At 41.4% G+C, this 18,613-nt stretch overlaps 1 protein-coding gene across 2 annotated transcripts in view; it reads left to right on the forward strand.

Moving 5' to 3' along the window:
- oxsr1b (oxidative stress responsive kinase 1b) overlaps positions 1 to 18,613 on the forward strand; it is a 69,147-nt gene that overhangs the window by 43,833 nt on the left and 6,701 nt on the right. The window contains exons 5-12 of one of the 2 annotated variants that reach the window (XM_035415009.1): positions 2,997 to 3,052; positions 7,880 to 7,989; positions 8,256 to 8,357; positions 9,814 to 9,947; positions 14,053 to 14,101; positions 15,038 to 15,103; positions 16,196 to 16,318; positions 16,973 to 17,050. In XM_035415009.1, the coding sequence (XP_035270900.1) occupies positions 2,997 to 3,052; positions 7,880 to 7,989; positions 8,256 to 8,357; positions 9,814 to 9,947; positions 14,053 to 14,101; positions 15,038 to 15,103; positions 16,196 to 16,318; positions 16,973 to 17,050 (718 nt within the window). The remainder of the gene's footprint in view (positions 1 to 2,996; positions 3,053 to 7,879; positions 7,990 to 8,255; positions 8,358 to 9,813; positions 9,948 to 14,052; positions 14,102 to 15,037; positions 15,104 to 16,195; positions 16,319 to 16,972; positions 17,051 to 18,613) is intronic. The other variant, XM_035415010.1, reaches the window with a different exon arrangement.

Raw genomic sequence — 18,613 nt, forward strand, 5'->3', positions numbered from 1 at the left:
TTTTTTTTACCATAGCAACTTAGTATTTGATTTTATTTCCAAATATACATATAAGCACCATGCCAAAGATGCCTGACACTCACCCAATGACAGCACTGAGGTCCACAGCAGCCGTTGAGACTACGCTTTGTAGAGGCACAGTCACAGACATTGAAACACATGACCCGAGCTTACCAGGTAAATACCCCCTGGCACAATGCAATCAAACCTTGAGCCTCAGATGATTTTCAGGAGCTATATTAGCTCAGAACATTTTGTGTTCCTTATTGGACATTTTCACTTGGTAAACTTCAAGCATCAAATGTGTGTTTAATATGTTTGTGAACAACCCAATAAATTGTGAAACAACCCTTGGCATTTAGTGTTGAACTTGTGATTTATTTACAAAAAAAGCAGTTGACTTTGATTGTAGCACCTCTTGGTGGGGGAGTGGTGAACTGCCACAACATGCATGAACTAATTCTAGTTCTGTATCAAATAATGTATCTATGGTATGTATAGTTACAAGATATCATGACTTCAAAATACCATGAGTTCCGATAGATATGCAGGTGTTATTCAAAGAAATGAAAGGAATAATTCACTAAAACATTTTTTAAATGTAAAAAAATATATATATAATTTCAGTTTTAGTGTATGTTTTCAGTTGGACAGTTTTGTGAGCAATGAAGAAAATTTCCCTACTGTGTAAAGGGCACAACACTGGAACTTTATATTGATCCTAATTAGCATTAGCAAGGCACAACATATAAACTGGATTACACATGCCAATGAGTGGAGGGCAAGCAACAACGACCATGAGGTAAATATGTGCTAATTCCATAGCAATATTACAATCATTTTGTAATGATTTACAAATCATTACAAAATGTTCTACCACGTCCATATGAAGATGCAGCACCATAAAGGTCAAGGCTACAGCACAGTACTTTCTTTTGCACTTTTTGGTGCTAAAATGTTTCATATATCCAGTTTTTTCTCCAGTGTGACATTACATTCCAAAAATAAATCTACAGTCTACAGCTACAGTCTGTTGTCATGGAAACACCTGGCTTTACAGTAACCGTGCGCTCTGTACTTGGGTTCCTGCTGCAAGAACGTATTGGCCTTGGGGAATACTGAGTGTGTTGGCCATAATGAGGTGTTTTTCCCGGTGACTGGTCACAATGAATGTCTTGGAGATAAAAACGCATTGAGTTGGAATTTTGAAAACTTTCTCTGTCTTTCACTTGCTGTCTGGGTTTGTCTATGTCCTTTGGATAGGCTCCCTGATATTTAATGTCATTGTGATATTTTTAAAATCTGGCCTGTTGTAGTGATCTGTATGACTGAATGGTATTAACATGAAGATCCATAGCAATTCAAGGAGAATAAGAGTTGTAAAAGCCTTTCAGTAGTATTTATGTTTGTTGATGGCATTTTGGGGCAGCCAGACACCCAAGATTGTTTTGAGTTCATTGAATTAGGCTATTTCCTTTGCATGAGTTCATAGCCTTTTCAGTGCTGCTGCTGTTCATCCATTTTGAAATGCCACATGCCACAGTTTCAGATATTTTGCATTGTAGAAAACATAGCAGTTGAGCAACACTTTCATATCTGGGGAATTTTGGCCCACTGCGTTTAAGTGAGCTGTGCTGTCTCATACATCTTCAGCCAGAAACCTCGCATTTACAGTTAGCCATATCCAGAAGATTGTTGCATTTGGTTCATTGCCTGGTTCATTTTGAGGCCTGTGCTCATTCAATTGAAATGACTGCCATAGTTCCTCTACAAATTTCATTTTATTCTCATTTATGATTTGAAAGATTGAGGTAAAAGCTCAGTGTCAGCTGTACTTAAGAGTAAATCTCATTTGTTATAAGAAAAATTAGGTTTTTATTATTTAATTGTCCTATGGGTTACTTGAAGGCAGTTTCTACTGTTCCCTTTGATTTGTCATTCTGAAATGACAGTTATAGCCCTTTTGATCACTGGGCAGATAATCCAGATATGATCCAATAAGAGTAAATCACCAAAGCTGCTCAGCTAAACATCCAGAAGAGTAAATGGCATGCTGACGCCAGTCAGCTGGAGGACAAGGTTAGGGCCTCCACACATACAAGTTACAGGGACGCCAGGAGGACATCCATGACATGGGTTCTGCCCTGCAGGGACACCAGGAGAACATTCATGAAATAGGTTCTGCCCTGTAATCTGCCTTTTTTTTGCTACAGATAGGAACTCTAAGTTTGTTTCTATTCATGGCCGGTTTCGAGGGGATATTTCTCACACGTTCTCCTGCCAGCCTGCCTGGTATCGACCTTGAACTGATGTAAGATTTTATTGCGCACAGGACGCACACTGAAAATTACTCCACATACAAAACTCAAAAGACTCTTTTCCAACAACATTTGCCTCAGAGTATTCCATACGTAGTGTTTCTGAAGTAAAAATTGTTGCTCATCGTACTTGAGTATTTTGGGACTCCAAACATAGTGGGTCTGTTTTACGAAAACCGCACGAACACAAGCAGTGTCCTATGAAGACAGAAGTGCAGTTGCAACCTAGATAGCTGGTAACTCCGGGCAGGATCAAGTCAGAACTGCTGAGCCAGAATTGGTGCAGATCCGGCCTGGAGTCGCTGGCTATCTGAAAATTTTATCAGCAAGAAGGGGGGAGCTGAAATATGTATGCTGGCATACTGTGTAATGGCTAGACCTCAACAGTCACCCCCCAACTACCATGGCAGGGCTGGAGCTGGAGATGTCAGCCCATCACCACAGAGAGTCTTAAAAAGTATGGGAGCCTTGACTTTTCTCAAGGGTTGTTTAACAACAGTGGCAAGTGCCAAGATCTATAATTATGTGTTTAGTTTGTTGGTTTATAATCCAGAGTACAGTATGTGTTTTTTTGGCGTGAATAAAGCTCAGAAGACGCCCTGTCTTTTTTCCTCCAGGTTCCTTCTCAACGGTTTACATAGTACATTAATATGTGCTTCTTGTCTTTCCCCCTGGCAGAGACGTGAAGGCTGGAAACATTCTTCTCGGGGAAGATGGATCAGTGCAAATTGCAGGTATTTTGTTAAGAATTAAGCTCACCAACCCCCCCTCTCTCCACCACCACCACCACCACCCAGGCAGAGTTTACAGCATGATAAATCTCAGTCACACTTACTGTTCACCCTCCTGTGTGAGCATGCTGTCATTATAACTTGATTTCATTCTCATTTTTATGATGGAAACTTATTATTTTTTAATTTAAAATATATTTTACCTCTTCTTTAAATTCTATTGACACTTCTTTGGTCCTCTTGTTGACTCATGAGAGAACTGTAAGATGCCTCCCCTAGAATCAACTTTGTTAGCTTTCTTGTGCATGATCTAATAATGCATTAACACACATTTGGCCAAGAAACAGCTGAGCAGCCAATTGTCCAATTACTTTTCCATATATTAAAAGGGCTGTAATTCCTACACGGATCACCAGAAAATGATGTAAATACCCTGAAATTAAACTAGACAGTCTGCATAGACCTCATAGTCATTGTTTCGTTTCAAATCTAATGTGCTGGAGTCAAATCTAAGGTTGTGTCACATGGTCTTTCTAGAATCATTAACCATGCTGTTGAGATTTCTGTGCTTTTATTTCTTAGTTTTGCTGTGATATCATTTCTGGTAGAGGGTAGAGAAGCAACTTTATCATTTTTCATGATTTCAGAAAAAATGTGTGACGAGAACATCCTAGACTGTAATTTTATACTGACATATCTACATATGGAAACTGGCAGATATGCCCAGTATCTGTTTAGTATGCAGAATCATATACAGCTAGCTAGAAGGTTAGAGAAAAAACTACATGGAGATGGAGATGGAGATGGAGAACTGCACTTGACTCATGGAAAGGCATTTGGAGGTTAAATTCCCTGGTCCTTCGGAAGGGGCAGATGCATTATGGGGTTTTTGAAAGATTTATTAAAGATTTATTCTTTTGGGAAGCACTGCACAGGTGAGCTTTGACCCGGAGGTACCGAGCCCATGAACAGGGCCTCCGAAGGCTTTTCTGGGGCCCTGCAGAGAAGGTTCCAGCAGCACAACACATGGCTGAGTTATGGTCTCACTGACTTATGCTGGCTTGGCACCTGCTGAACATAACGGGTGTAGGCTGCAGTCGCCTTGAGAGAGAATAAGGTTTTCCAAGAAAAGTCTGATGCTTCCTTTCTCATGCCTGCTTGTTTTGCTTACTCGATAAATTGTTTGCAGTTTTCAGTGGTAAGTTATTTTTATTCATGAATTTTATTTCAGGGCCCTTTACTCCTGTAAAAAAAAATATTGAATGTTTAATACTGGATATAATAAAGCCCTTGTAAGTTATAGTCTGTGTAGACTAGTTCAGACTGAAATATTGGGTGTTTCGTCACAGATTGGGCAGTTTTTATGACATCCAGTACAATGCATTACTTCATTAAAGTTAATCTACACTCTTTTTCCTTCACATTTTTATTCTGGGCAATGTCATTATAGTTTTGTGCTTTCCATTATTTCTGCAATGGTTTCAAATTCAATTTCCAGTTCAGTAAATGAAATCTCTGCTTTTGCAGAGAAATACTTTCCCGGAGTCTGTAGTCTCCGTCACCCCAGTCGTCAGGTGTGCATTTATGATGGAGCCATTTCATTTTGACGTTTCGCCTACAGAAAGTGAAGACTGGCTTTTAAACCTTTGTGCTCACATTGCCAGCTTGACATGCCAGTCTACATTCAGCGGCAGAACCCACTAGGATAGTGTTCCCTTGTGAGCTGTCTCATAGTTGTAGTTTTAAGAGTGAACTGAGTGCCTTAACATGGAGGTATTGTAAGTATCTGTGGCTTTTCCACATCTGATGAGCTGGGAGATTTATAGAAGAACCTTTAGAAAGTACAGTTTTACTAGTATAGCATGACTCACGTTTTAGAGACTAGTTTTGTGATGGTTTGTAAGTCACACATTTTATAGCTTATATGATTGTTTTCTGTTGACAAATTGGAGAAGGGTTTGTTTAATGAAACCTCTTCTCATGATGAATAGAAATTATGGTGTATCAAGCTGAAGGACTTGGACTTGTGGTGAACACTACTTCCTGGATTAAATCTGGGCCATGTCAGAGCTTACTGTGGCTAGCGGTCAGACCATGATGCAAAGTGTAATTGGTTGTGCCATCTCCCAGGGAATCAGGTTTTCAGTCTGCAGAGTGCACCACCAGCGGTGTCTCTGCTGCTCATTCGGTGGATTGAAATGTGAGAAGAAGCAGGTGGTTGACTGTTTGCATTTTTGGAGCCTGTGAACGCTAGCTTGTGTCCCTATCGAATAGACTGAGCCTACTGAGGGACTGAAAAGGTCCACAAGTGTGATTAGGTAAGGTAATCCATTCTGGGTTTAAAAAATGGGAAAACACAATAGCGGGGGTGTCCACCAGAGCTGTTTAAAGTGATTTGTGTCAGTTCTGAGTCCACGTCACCTTTAATTTGTTAACCTCCTATGAAGTGTCCAAGCAATGTTGCTTTTGGTAGTAAAGCAACTGACCTTATGTCTCACTCAGAATGAAAGCATTTCTAGAACAGACAGCGGGATTCATAAATCATCTTGACAAGGGCTGGCATATTTTGCAATAAAAATTAGCCAACCTTGGAATGATTTGCACTGTGGACTTACGGCACTGTACAAGTTGAAAGCCAGACCTATGACAGATGGGTCTGTTAAGCGTCTATGGGGTATGAATGTTTGGATAAGTAACCTTTTTTCCCATGACTTGAGTTGACTCTCTTCTAAGTCGTATATGTTCAAATTACATGAACCTATTATCTGTGTTCATGTGTATTCTCTTACATGAACCTATTTCTGCTGTATCCTTGTGTTGCCCATAGTAGAAATTGCTTATCCTGTGCAGGGTTCCTTTCTGTTTAATATTCCCTGTTCAGAAACTGCACCTGCTCAGCATTCTTCAACCACAGCCTTTTCTCTGAGCACAGCAGTGCAGCAGTCTTCTGGGCTTTCGGCTTCTTTCCTTAAAAATCTGGGTTAAGGTATTGAAGCCTCCTAAGTATAGTACAGTAACTACTAGTGGCTATCTAGGCTGTCTGCTGGGAGTGTCAGGCTTGGATGTTTGGATAAAAGGGCCTGCTAAGTAAATGTAATAATGCAATGTTTAGTAAGTTCTTTTGAATTTATTCAGTGATGATTAAAGAGGATAGGGAATTAAGAATGTTTGTCCATGACCTGAAAATACACACAGTTTATTGTTAATTGTGGTGATTGCTCAACTTGCAGTTGCGCGTTGATTGAATCCAGGCCTCTGGCTATTTACAGCGTGTACACCCTCTCTGCGTGTTTTCTTTATTTGTGCCATCGATGCTGCGCAGTTGTCCTGGCCACACTGTCATCAGCGAGCAGGCATGCGAGAGTGCGGACGCATTAAGACAAGTACATTAAGTCTGTACTGTCAGTTGGCGTCGGACTCGCTGTGCGTTTCAGTGCTGAAACGTCAGGGCCGAGGCTGAGTGGGTCGGGCGTCCTGTGCGGGCGGCTCTGAATGTCACGCCTGTCACTCAGAGAGCTCCGGGCCCCGGAACGGCGCGGATAATGGGCTGATGCCGCTCCGGGCCGATGCCGCTCCGGGCCGCCCGCGAGTCGCTGGGTCGGCACGGGGGGAGCACCGCTGCGGCAGGCACCCCCCGTTAAATATTTCATGAGCCCTCTCCCCGTTCCCATGCCTTTTTGATGGACCGTCGATTTAAGTGCACCTTCGGGCGCCAGACATTTGATTGGGTCAGCGGTGCGATTTCTTGAAATATTGCTCCCTTGTGGAAGAGTGTTTGCATCAGTTGCTTCACCTGAAGCCAAACGGCAATAGGAAATGTTAAAGAGCATGTCAGAAATGACTCTACGCAAGCAGTGTCACTTACGTGTAAAGATTATGTGACAAAATCTCCCAAGCCAGTTTAGACTGATGTGTTTCATGTGTTCTGTAGAGGGGTCTCCCCCCCCCCCCCCCCTAAAAACTAAGAACTAAGAAACACAGAATTTACTCTAACTGTAGAATGGCTTTTTAGTGTGCCAGCACAGCTTTAAACACTGATGTTAATCTGTTTAGTGAATTTGCAGCTTGTCCATTTATTTGTTTAGCGGCCATCCGGTGTCACATCTCGCCTCTATGGTGGGCCCCCTGTGCTGTAATGAGCTCCCCACAATGATCAGGATGGCTAATTACTCACCTGTTTAAACTGTACCTTGGCTCACTTAATACTGAACTCTATGTTCAGTATTAAGTGAGCATTTACATCTCTATGTAAATGTATCCCCCCACTTTGGTCCCTAATAAAACTATATTTTCTCTGTTCTTGCGCCTAGCACGACATCTGACTATGTTGCATGATTACATATTGACTGCTATTATTGTTTGTGGCCCTGATGATTAGCATCAGTACCATTCATTGCCCATATTTATATGTATACACATACACAAATTGCTCTGATAAAGACAATCTGTTAAATGTCTAAATGCAAATGTAAATCTGTGTTAAGAGGCTTTTTCTCTCAAGTGTCAATACTTGCAAATGTGTATTTGTTTCTATAAAATGGTGCATTGCATCAGTAATATAAGATTTATTTGGGCTCCCTCTCCTCTCACTTCCATTCCCTGGATGTACAGGCAGAATTAAAGAAGCAGACTTCTTTGAAAGCCACTGTTCCAGGGAAAGCACATCAGTGATGTCTATGAATGACTAGATGTGTCATTCATTAGGGGACAGTCAGCGTAGTGTCCCTTGATGAAGAGTGCCCAGTCCGGTTCAGACAAACCCGTGATATCAGCATTGTCGATATGACAAGCTCTCCCTTTTTTGTCCCCCCCCCCCCCTCCAAATGCTAGATTTTGGGGTCAGTGCCTTTCTCGCAACTGGTGGTGACATCACGAGGAATAAGGTGCGGAAGACGTTTGTGGGAACTCCCTGCTGGATGGCTCCTGAGGTGATGGAACAGGTGGGTGTCTGTACTTTATTAAAAATGGTTGGTTACTAACAATAAGGTTACATCTTTCAAGGGTATGTCTCACTTGTTATTACATTTCTAAAAGGTCCCACAAATTAAAAACACTTACCAGCCCATAGCTTATTTTGATATAATGTGCTTGTGTGCAACCATTTGCAGTTGTTGCCAGGATGTTTATCCCGCTAATACTTTTCATTTCCGTTTGACTGGAATGGTCCTGAACGGATGATACTGTCAGCTGACATTATTTTCTGCAGGTCAGGGGTTACGATTTCAAGGCGGACATCTGGAGCTTTGGGATTACAGCCATCGAACTGGCGACTGGGGCTGCTCCCTACCACAAATATCCTCCTATGAAGGTGAGCAGAGGCGTAGATGTCTTCATAAGTAAGCATACAGTTGAGTAGGAAGAAAGAGGTTCTGTCTTTTGCCCGAAAACAATTTATCAGGTCGTGTCATTAAGTGAGAGTCCAGCCACGTATCCATCACTGCCATGACTAAAGTGAAATGCAACGGTTTTTGGGGGCTTGAGTCTGAAGACGTACATTAGATATTGCTGCTATCACTCAGTATTGCTCGTAAAATAGCTGGATGAAGGAGAGCGTCTTATTACAGCATAACAGTTTGTTGTGCTAAGTTGTTATTCTGAAGTCATTGTTTATTCAATTACGTGAGTGCATTTACTTGTAATGTACTTATTATACATTTACATTTTAGGCTTGTTGCATTTTTTAAATATACAATCAATTATACTGCTGGATATTTGCTGAAGAAATTCAGGCTAAGTGCCTTGCTCGAGCACAGGGTAAAATGGCAGTGCTCCTGGGAATCAAACCTGCAACCTCAGTTCTCTAACTGCTATGCTACACTGTTGCCCCTTTAGTTTTAGTTTAGAGTTTTCAACAGCCCAGTCCTTTTCCTAGATGGCCTTAATATGTAGTCAGCTTTGTCCTCCTCGTTGTGTTTTGTGCTTTTGTGCAATTGCATGCCTCTAAGTGTTCTCATTTTATGTGACTTGGAGCATGACCAAAATCGTTTTCACTATTCAGTAATCTTGAGACGCTCTGCCCTAAGGGTTTTTGTATAAAAGCAATAAACTAGTTCCATTATCAGTCAATTTAACTTAATGGTTATATAATGGTTAGTTTCTTTCACAATGTGTCTGTTTCCTCATTATCTTTGCTCGTACTGAGACGGTGCTTAGACTTACTGTTGCTGAAACTAAATAGGAGGGTACTGTATCTGAAGCTGAGTGTTCCCGTGATGTCACTGTAATGCACCTGACAGATGTAGAACTCATTATCAGTCTTCCGCTGTTGAGTGGAATAAAGAATTTTCAAGTTTTGTTATTGACAGTATTGTGGCTTTCACTGACAAGGCCAGCCCCTTCAGTATTTCAGTATAAAAATATTGACCGCACCCCAAATATTGAACTGACAGGTATCTTATAATTTTTGTGAAAGTATATTCATGACTTCGTAGTATTTTGGGAGAATCTGCTCTTTTCTAATTCTGTATGCGTACTTAATGCAGCATCATGTGTTATGTAATGGTCATAAGTACATGGATAAAATCTCAAGTAATGTAGCTAGAACAATGTCTGTACTGATTAATGGGAAAAGTTCTGAAATGCTGAAACTGGCTTTGGTTAAAACAGTGGTAACATGATGTATGGGTAAAAAGGTGAATTAAATTAAGCATTTAGTGTACTGAAGCCGTCAGCCATCCAGGATTTGACATGGAAAGTCTCTGGCACAGCGACCGTGACCCCGGCACCGCTCATTGGCTGCCCAACGACCCTTCGTTATGTTTCAGGTGCTCATGCTGACCCTACAGAACGACCCCCCTTGCCTTGAGACGGGCGTCTCGGACAAAGAGATGGTGAAAAAGTACGGGAAGTCCTTCAGAAAGATGATCTCGCTGTGTCTGCAGAAAGAACCAGAAAAAAGGTGATAAGCGCACGCGCATAAATGCTCACTTCAAGGAAATGCACACTGCCACAAATGTAAGGGGCAAAACTCACAAAAAAAAGTGTATCTCTTAATTACCAAAATAACTCCTTCCATCTCTACCACGTTTTCAAATGCTTGCTGACATTTCCGAGGAATCTAAATGTTCAGACAAAAATTTCATTCCCTCTTAACACGTTGAGAAGACGTAAGATGTCACCTTACTATCACTTGCATCCAACAATCATTTTAGATAGTGTGACACATTAGAAGCACGTTATCTAGCTAAACAATCTGCAAAAGCTCACGATTCGTTCAGTGTGTAGCCTACACACAAGGGATGTGACAGTATGAAAATTTCACGGTATGATAATCGTACTACTCAATATCACGATTTAACAACAGTTTTATGATTCATCGGAGGACACGCTCCGATGTCCTCCGACAGGTTTTAAGTTTAAAAAAAAAAAAAAATCATACAAAGTCTACAACTCGATCTGTTTATTTATGGCTCTGCAGATTTTTTAAAAACCATTTTTATTGAAAAATAAAACAAAAAATGCAACTGAATAGTTCACTCCTTGTAATTGTATATTTTAAATAATAAAAATCCTTTTTCCTGAGTCCAAAGTGACACGTTCATTACGGTCGGTATCAGAATCAGCATCAGACATCGCAAGTGTTGTTAAGGGACTGCAAACGGAGATTCCGTGTAGATGTAGGCTATAACAGCTAGCTAGCCAGCGTTGCCAGATGTGAAATATTAAACGATCGTACCAGAGGCATAAAATTATCGGATTTTGAAGAAAATTATCGTACACAGCCAAAAAATAGAAATCACGTGTAAATATGTGATTTCACAAAAATAGCATATTTATTCTAAGTAACAACCTTGTTTGACACGCCTACTCACATACTTCATCCAATGAGTGCAATACCAACAGCCACAATGGGGAGAAAAACATTTGCGCACCACATACGCTACGTGGAAGCAGGCAACTTCCTGGACTGAACTCAAATGAATGAGACTCACTAAAAAGCCTGGTCTACGGATAATGTCAAATAGCCCACAATTAAATCGCAATCGCTCAAACATGTAATCGTTATAGTTGAGGGCTGTAACGTTACAATTCATCAGCATGGAAACAATAATTGTATAAGTAATCAGTGTAGAATTATAACGTTATGCTGTGTCAAGGTATTTAATATGCTGTATCAATATTTGTTTGTTCTTGTGAAATCATGTCTCTTTTCAAAACGTCCAAAAAGTCTCTCAGTGCAGAACTGGCCCTAACTAGTCTGTGAGTTCAACTTTAACCTCAGTTCTTCCGACGACTTTCTCTTTGCCTCTCCAATACCTTCGCCTGACTCTTCGGCACTTATTTTACTAGTTTAAAAAAAAAAAAAAAAACTTGTTTTATAGCCTATATGAATGAAAAAAATAACATTGCTGGTAATTTGTAGGTTGCAAGCTAGCTTACATTTTACACCAGAAAGAACGAGCGGGTGAACGGCAGCCGTGCAGCTGCTCGTTCCCGTTGGGGCATGCACGTCATGCATCAAGCATAATGATTGGCTGGAAAGACGCAACCTGTGTTTTAAATGGCTTTGCCTCTAAATACAGATCTAGGATCAGATTTGTGAAAAGGCAAACCAGATCCTGAATCAGCAGCCAGGGGATTTAATCTTTTCCTTCCCCTTTTTTTGAAATGGCAAAATGATCCTACATTTGGGCACTGGTTGAAAAAAAAAAATTCCCTGCATGAAAATAGCTTTTGTCACGTGATTTACTATCACGGTATCACGTTACGTTTATGATAGTACTATTTCATATTTGAATTTTACATTATACCGTCATACCGGTATACCGTCACATCCCTAGTACAAACACAGTGATTGTTATGCGTTCAGACCCAAGAGGCGCATCTATTGTGTTATGATTGGGTTGAAATGCTTTATTCCCCTAATACTGCACCACAGCTCCCTTGTGCAAATAAATATTATAATTCAAATGCAAAACGAGAAGCTGCTTTCAAGTAATCGCATTTTATCTTTAAATCCCAATTTACATTTGTATGCATACAAAAATGAAATGAACAGATTCAAAAACCATGCTATAAATCCCTATGTTCAATTACATGGAAACACCAGACCACGCAACGTCCGAAATATTATCCGCAGGTCCTTGCAGTTAGGTGTTCATCTATATGGTAATCAGTGTTGAAGCAGGGAGCATTATAAGTGCTACCCTGTACTGTATCGGTCTATGAGGAGTGCCACCCTGACACCCTGCTGATGTCAGAGTGCTGTTCAGATCAGCATTAGGAATGGCACCGTTGCAGCATTGCTGCTGCTGTAGGAATGGCTTCAGGGAGCTGGTCCGATTTGTAATTATGATTTTCAGAAGCGAATCTCATTTTCTCTTTTGACTAACTGTCGTGTGCTTCCCTGAAGTTCCCAGTGGCTACTGAGCTCCAGATATGAGCTATACACAAAGCATGGAAACTTCATATCGCATATAAATATCACTGAAATATTGCAAATACTGCAACTCATGATGCTTTTGATCTTTATTTTGGTATTCTTGCGACAGCATCAGGAGTGGTAATAGTCAAAGAGCAAGGGGAATGGCTATACAAAAAACGTATATATGCAGTATAAGAAGCCGGTTTTAACTGTCAGTTTTAAACTACTTTTGTGATTTGCAATTTAAACATCAGCATGAATACATGAGCATTTGCATACTTGTTGCATCTACAAAGGCTGGTCAGGCAAGCAGAGCTGAAGTAGAGTTTCTAAAAGCTTTTAGTGACAATGTTTGAAGGACTTTCTCATACAATTGGAGGAATAACTTAAAATCTCTCATTCCCAATCATGTCAGTCCTGCTCCTTAGACAGCAGAAAGCAGAGGCAAACTCTGGCCAATAGGAAACTTCACAGCCGTCACAAATGGCCCTCATTTTTACAAGGGAGGAAGCACGGAGTTGTGAAACTCTATGAGATGTTGAAGGAGTGGAGCCCTGCTGTTCTTTAAGGAGCAGCAGCTCACTGGTGTGAGGGGGTATTGTGCTTTGTCCTATGAACTCCTTCCTCTGTATGCCCACCATGGGTCGCTCGCTTTAAGATGTGTCAGAACCTGCACTCTACCTCTATAGGCTCCATATATTCTGTTTCTGTTGGACTGTGAAAACTGAAATATTTGAAATATAATCCACTGAAGGCGTTTGCCTCTCTCTACAATCAGAGGCTTGTGTCAGCATAAAATTTTACACTCATTTGGAGTGTACACCACAATACAAAGCATGTGTACATTACAAATCTATAATATGAAATAAAACTGCTGTAACATTTTAATTTGGCTTGTGTTTGTACTATGTTACTAATGGAAGATCAGTCATTTTTAATTAAAAAATGAGGGCGTTTCTGGGACACTGGTAATACGGTCTTTTTGTGACGTCCTTAGATCTCAGTTACCTGCCTTAAACCCTAGTCAAGAGGCCTGTTTTATTGGTGTCTGGTCCACCCTTTATGAACTGTAGTCTGTATTTTTTTTTTTTTTTTGCAATGATTGTTGTGCACCAAAGCTCTGTTCCAGTTTTTTACTGGATCCGAGGTTGGTTGCTGCGCTTATGCTTTCCAGTGATATAAGATTCCGGTTGCAGATGCCTTACAGAATATTAATCATAAGAGCGCGTCCTCCGATGAATCGTAAAACTGTTGTTAAGCTCGAGTATTTATGTTCCAGTCCACATGATTTCCTTGTTTTTCTGGCGATATCAAGGTTGTTATTATGCTTTATGTGTGTATGTAAATACACAGCGATCTGCTTGATGTTTTAATGCTCGTTATTAATGAAGACACATTTGATTTTCTGATCATGACTCACTTAAGTGCACAGCAGCCAAGACGTTTACGACTATCTTGGGGGAAATGAAAGATGTGGTCTAGAACAGGAAAGACAGTTTCTTATACTCTGCAGTGTTTTCTTTTTGTGACTCATATCCTTAAAGGGGTCAACTGTTCAATATCATTGTAATGATTTTAATATGAGAGACATTAAACAATCGTGTGAGTATCTTATTTTACCGTGTTTATTTTCTTTCAGACCGACATCATCAGAGCTTTTAAAGCACAAATTCTTCCAGAAAGCAAAGGTAAAGAGACTCCTAAACCTCCGCTCGGCCTCAAAGAGGGCCCCCAACTCGGGTTCCCAAACAGAGCTGCCCTGTTCAGCGATAACACACCGTGAAACCCTCTTCGGTCCGTACCTCCAGCTTCCCTCTGGGAAGGTTTTATTTTGTAGCGCTCGATATTTGAACCCGGCCACGGCCTTCCTGGCACTCCGTGCGTTGTGCCGCGGACGCTGCTATTCTAGCGGTTTTTCCGTGACAGAGGCAGAGTTTAACGTCCCCGCAGGGGTTTCCGGCCACCTGGTACGGTCCACACCCAGACAGCCGCAGCGTTGTCTCTGCAGTTTAGAGCTGCCTGAACCCCTGCTGGTGTGGCGCGGCGGGGAAGGACTGCGCCGTGGGGTGTGACTGCGCTCGCTGCTGCACCCTATAAGTACCCTGGTTTCAAAGTGCACAATCATGTGATCGCGTTGCGTCCAATAAGGGGTCCATACTGCACAGTGACACTGGACCCGGAAATAGGGTGCGGCAGCTAACGTTGTTACAGTGGCTTGCCGGGAGAGCCTACTCACACTCTCCTCATTGGAATGCAGCACATTGCCATACATTTCCTGTAGGGGGTGCTGGGTCAACTGCAGAGCCACTTTGCTTGCTGAGCATATGTCCTCATCCTGGGCAGTTCATACTCTATGGCTACTATTTATTTATCTATATAAAACAGTATGTATCCTATAGGGAAATGAATGGGTATTACTGAAGATACTGCTGGTTAGTTCAGTTCCCTCTAGGTACAGCCACCATACTGGCTATTGGTGCCTCAAAAACCAAAAGGTTAATTTTACATGTCGGCCATAGCTGTTGTGTCAGGAAAGCTGCATTTGAGCTGCATTAATGGACATTGTCTTTGATAAATGTAAACACTGTGTAAGTTGCTCATGTTTAGTTTCCACCTGTCTTCAGAACAATGAATATTTACAAGAAAGGCTGTTACAGAGGGCACCAACAATAGGACAAAGGTCCCGAAAGGTAAGATTAACCAAACAAGGAAATTAACTTCCCTTAAATGAGCAGATACATCCTAAAAATGGATTTCTTTCAGATCTGCCGTTCACGCCGGCAGTGAAAGGCAGATAGGAAATGAGCTCGCTCAAAGGTCACAAGTGCCAAATTCCTTCTTTTAAAGTGTAGCTGTATCACAAAACTGCTGTATGCAGCATGACATTGCTATTTTAATAGTTCACAGAAAAAAACAGAAGCATGCAAGACCCGTTTCCAAGTGTAATTTTGAATTTTGTATCATTTTTGTTTTGTTTTGTTTTGTTTGGCAAGTTCATTTGTAGATTGATTTGTCCCACTGGTGTCTCTTTGCTGTACATCATGTGGATTTCTAACCGTTTCCGCTTACTTTATGTGTCTGTTGTTCAGTTTAATTGCGCACTGCATTCCCAAATGGAGTCTGCAGTTATGCTCTGTGTCTGATGAGAAGCTATAAAAATGTGGGCACAGATTTCATTGTTGCTCGGGCACTCTGGATGGCAGTCTACTGGTGCTGATAATAAATTCCTGCCATGGGTAATTGTTTTTTTTTTAAAGCCACCTTTATTGCTTGCAGGACAGGCATTTTAAATGTGGGGCCTTCAGTTATAAAATACAGTGCCTAAGGCTTTGTTTAAACAGCAGGTCTTAATTCTCAAATCTGATTTGTTTTTTGGGTGGCTGTCCATGCAATAATTAACGGATTCCACCTAACCATTTGTGAAGTTACATTTTATTTCTGTTGTGAAATGATGTCAAGCAAGGAGTAAAAAAACGCAGTTGAGAAGGTAGAAAATCAGATTTGCCTGGTCACGAGTCACAAGGCCAGGTATTGGATATGTCAGATTTCTGACCAAATACAAATCTAATCTGAATCAAAATATCTGATTTGATGGTGATTATTTTTTTGTTTTGAAAGGAAAAGGATCAAGGAAAGGGTCACATACATGTCAGACAGATTTCCCTGCTGGCTGTCTGAAGCCCAATATTCTTTGCCTGTGTTTGTGTTTGTCTTTGGAAATGATCGTGCGCACTTTCGTGCACTCGTGTGTTTGTTTGCGTGCGCGTTTGTTCGTTACACAGGTGAGGCGTGTGCCGGGCTCCAGCGGCAGGCTGCACAAGACGGAGGACGGCGAGTGGGAGTGGAGCGATGACGAGCTGGACGAGGAGAGCGAAGAAGGAAAGGCCGCTGTGGCAGCCTTACGGGTCGGTCTCCACCTCCGCTGACCATTCTCACATCTTTCCCAGCTCCTAAATTTACACTCTTACTCTGTACTCTGAGTGTTGTTATAAATGCCTATTCCAAAAATTATTTTCAAGTAATGTTGTGAACAGTGAAATATTAACCAGACAATCTAATGTTAAATATAAAGTTGAGAATAGTTTTTAAAAATTGCTCTCATACTATGTAGCTATTCACATTGTCCGCCAAACTTGTGGCATTATGACAATATCCTTCTGTCCCATCACTTGCTGGAACATTTTATTTGGTAGTCGACAGACAAAAAAGCTGGACAAAAAATGTATACATCTTTTTATTGGACAACAGTAAGTCATAGAATCCACATAACCCTCTGCACACAGATGTATCGGTATGGTTTGCAAACAGTGGTTTGCCCGGAGAGTTTGAAGAGTTTGAGAGTTTGAAGGGTGCTATGCAGACGCAACGGTCCTTTCATCCCCTTCCTCATTCCCCAGGTCATCACTGTGAAAGAGATCAAGTCTACCAGTTGACCTCAGGGGTTAGATAAAGGCCAATGGTTATGGTCAGAATGTTCAGGGTGTGTTGCATAGCTCTGACAGTGCCATCATCCTCAACCCCTCCCCCCCTCCCCTTGTTCTTTGTGTTTGATGGTGAAGGACCAGCAGCCCAAGGCCATAAGTGCACCCCGGCGACAAGTGCGCTTCTCCCTCCCTCTCGAGCTGCCCCCACCCAGGGTTGTTCTCTTTACACCAATACAGATGGCGTTCCCCTAACAAGGAAGGGCTCTCATTGGGTGGGATGGGGGAGGGGCGGGGCACAGAGGGGTGGGACATGCTGAGGAGCATGTAAGGTTTGTCAGTAGTGTATGATGTCACAGAGGAAATGAGTAAATTTGGGGGGGGCGGGGGGAGTCTTGGGTAGGGAATAGTTTCATGGTTGTCACTGCTTTAGCAGCACAGGGTCCCTACTCACTCCTGTGGCCTATAGAGTAGTGTGTAGGTCCGTAAATCTTCCGCTTTAGAAGAGCAATTTTACAGTACAGTCTTGTTGTTAGTGGCTAGGGCACATTTTCTGACCCAAGGGGTAGCATTAATGTTGTAATACTGTTGTGCTGCCACCCAGAGAGCTCACCTTGCAAATGAGCCACACTGTTTAAAAAGCTGACTTTTTTGAGTGAATTGGTGTTGCCCTGGATAATTTTGTCTGCTAAGCATATGAATAAAGCTAATGCTAATAAGATGCTTGAACTAATGCATTTATGCTGTTTGGTGCTCCTCTGTAATGCAGAAGCCTGGGTTTTCAGAGAGAGAAAGTTGAAGCGTGTAAGTGAGGAGCAGGGAGGGGCCAAACTCCCTGTGGAGCTGGGAGCTGGAGGTGATGAGGAGTTGGAGTGGAGTGGAGAGGGGGAGTTTTTTTTGGGGTCCTTGTGTATTCAGTTGGTGTGCGCAGTACTGAAGACTTCACAGGCACATGCCTAAAGTTATGTTGAATTATATATGTGACTGAATTTGATGACTTGAAACATCGTTTGCCAATTCATACAGCTTGTTGCTAGGACTGTGTGTGGAAATAAAGGAAACATTTCCAAGAAGTGCAATGTTTTTAAAGTTTTAGATGACAATGATTAGCTAGTCACCTGATTGTGATTCAGTGAAAGATGCATAATATTAGATGCAGTTTGGCCAAATGGATAGTGTGTACTGTGGACTGTTGAAGTATGGGAACTTGGGTAGTAACATTGATTTTTCATTTTGCTTAAAGCGGAAAGTTTAGCAGATGAGTGGAACTCTAGGGGTCTAAATTGGTATCTGTTAGATCTCTTTGTACAAACGTTGTGTCTGGAAAGTATCTCAAAACGCATTATACATCATAATGTAACCTCATACAGTATTACTGCTTCTTTTGGGGAATTCCCATTTTCTCAGAATTCCTTGCGTTGGGACCGGTCAAATCCCACAGGCTAAGCACACAATATCACTTGCAGATGTTTCTGTCTCATCTTTGAAAAATGTGAGGAAATGCTGCCAAATAAAAATAGTCTTTCGGCTTAACTTCATGAAGAATATCTGCAAACATCCTGCTCATGTTAGCATCTATAAATCTTCAAGCCCTTACATAATTGATGTCATTTGAAGGGGTTGACTTGTTTTACCATCAGCTTGTCTTCCTCGTGGTGCACCATAGCTTAATAAAACTATCCGTAAGCCATATATGATCAAAAAAAATGGCATTAGTTTGCTTGCAGTTTCTCCATTATTTATGAGACCGGTCTACCGTAGCATTCCATATCCAAATCC

The sequence above is a fragment of the Anguilla anguilla genome, chromosome 4 (assembly GCF_013347855.1).
Source record: "Anguilla anguilla isolate fAngAng1 chromosome 4, fAngAng1.pri, whole genome shotgun sequence".
NCBI classification, from domain to species: Eukaryota; Metazoa; Chordata; class Actinopteri; order Anguilliformes; family Anguillidae; genus Anguilla; species Anguilla anguilla.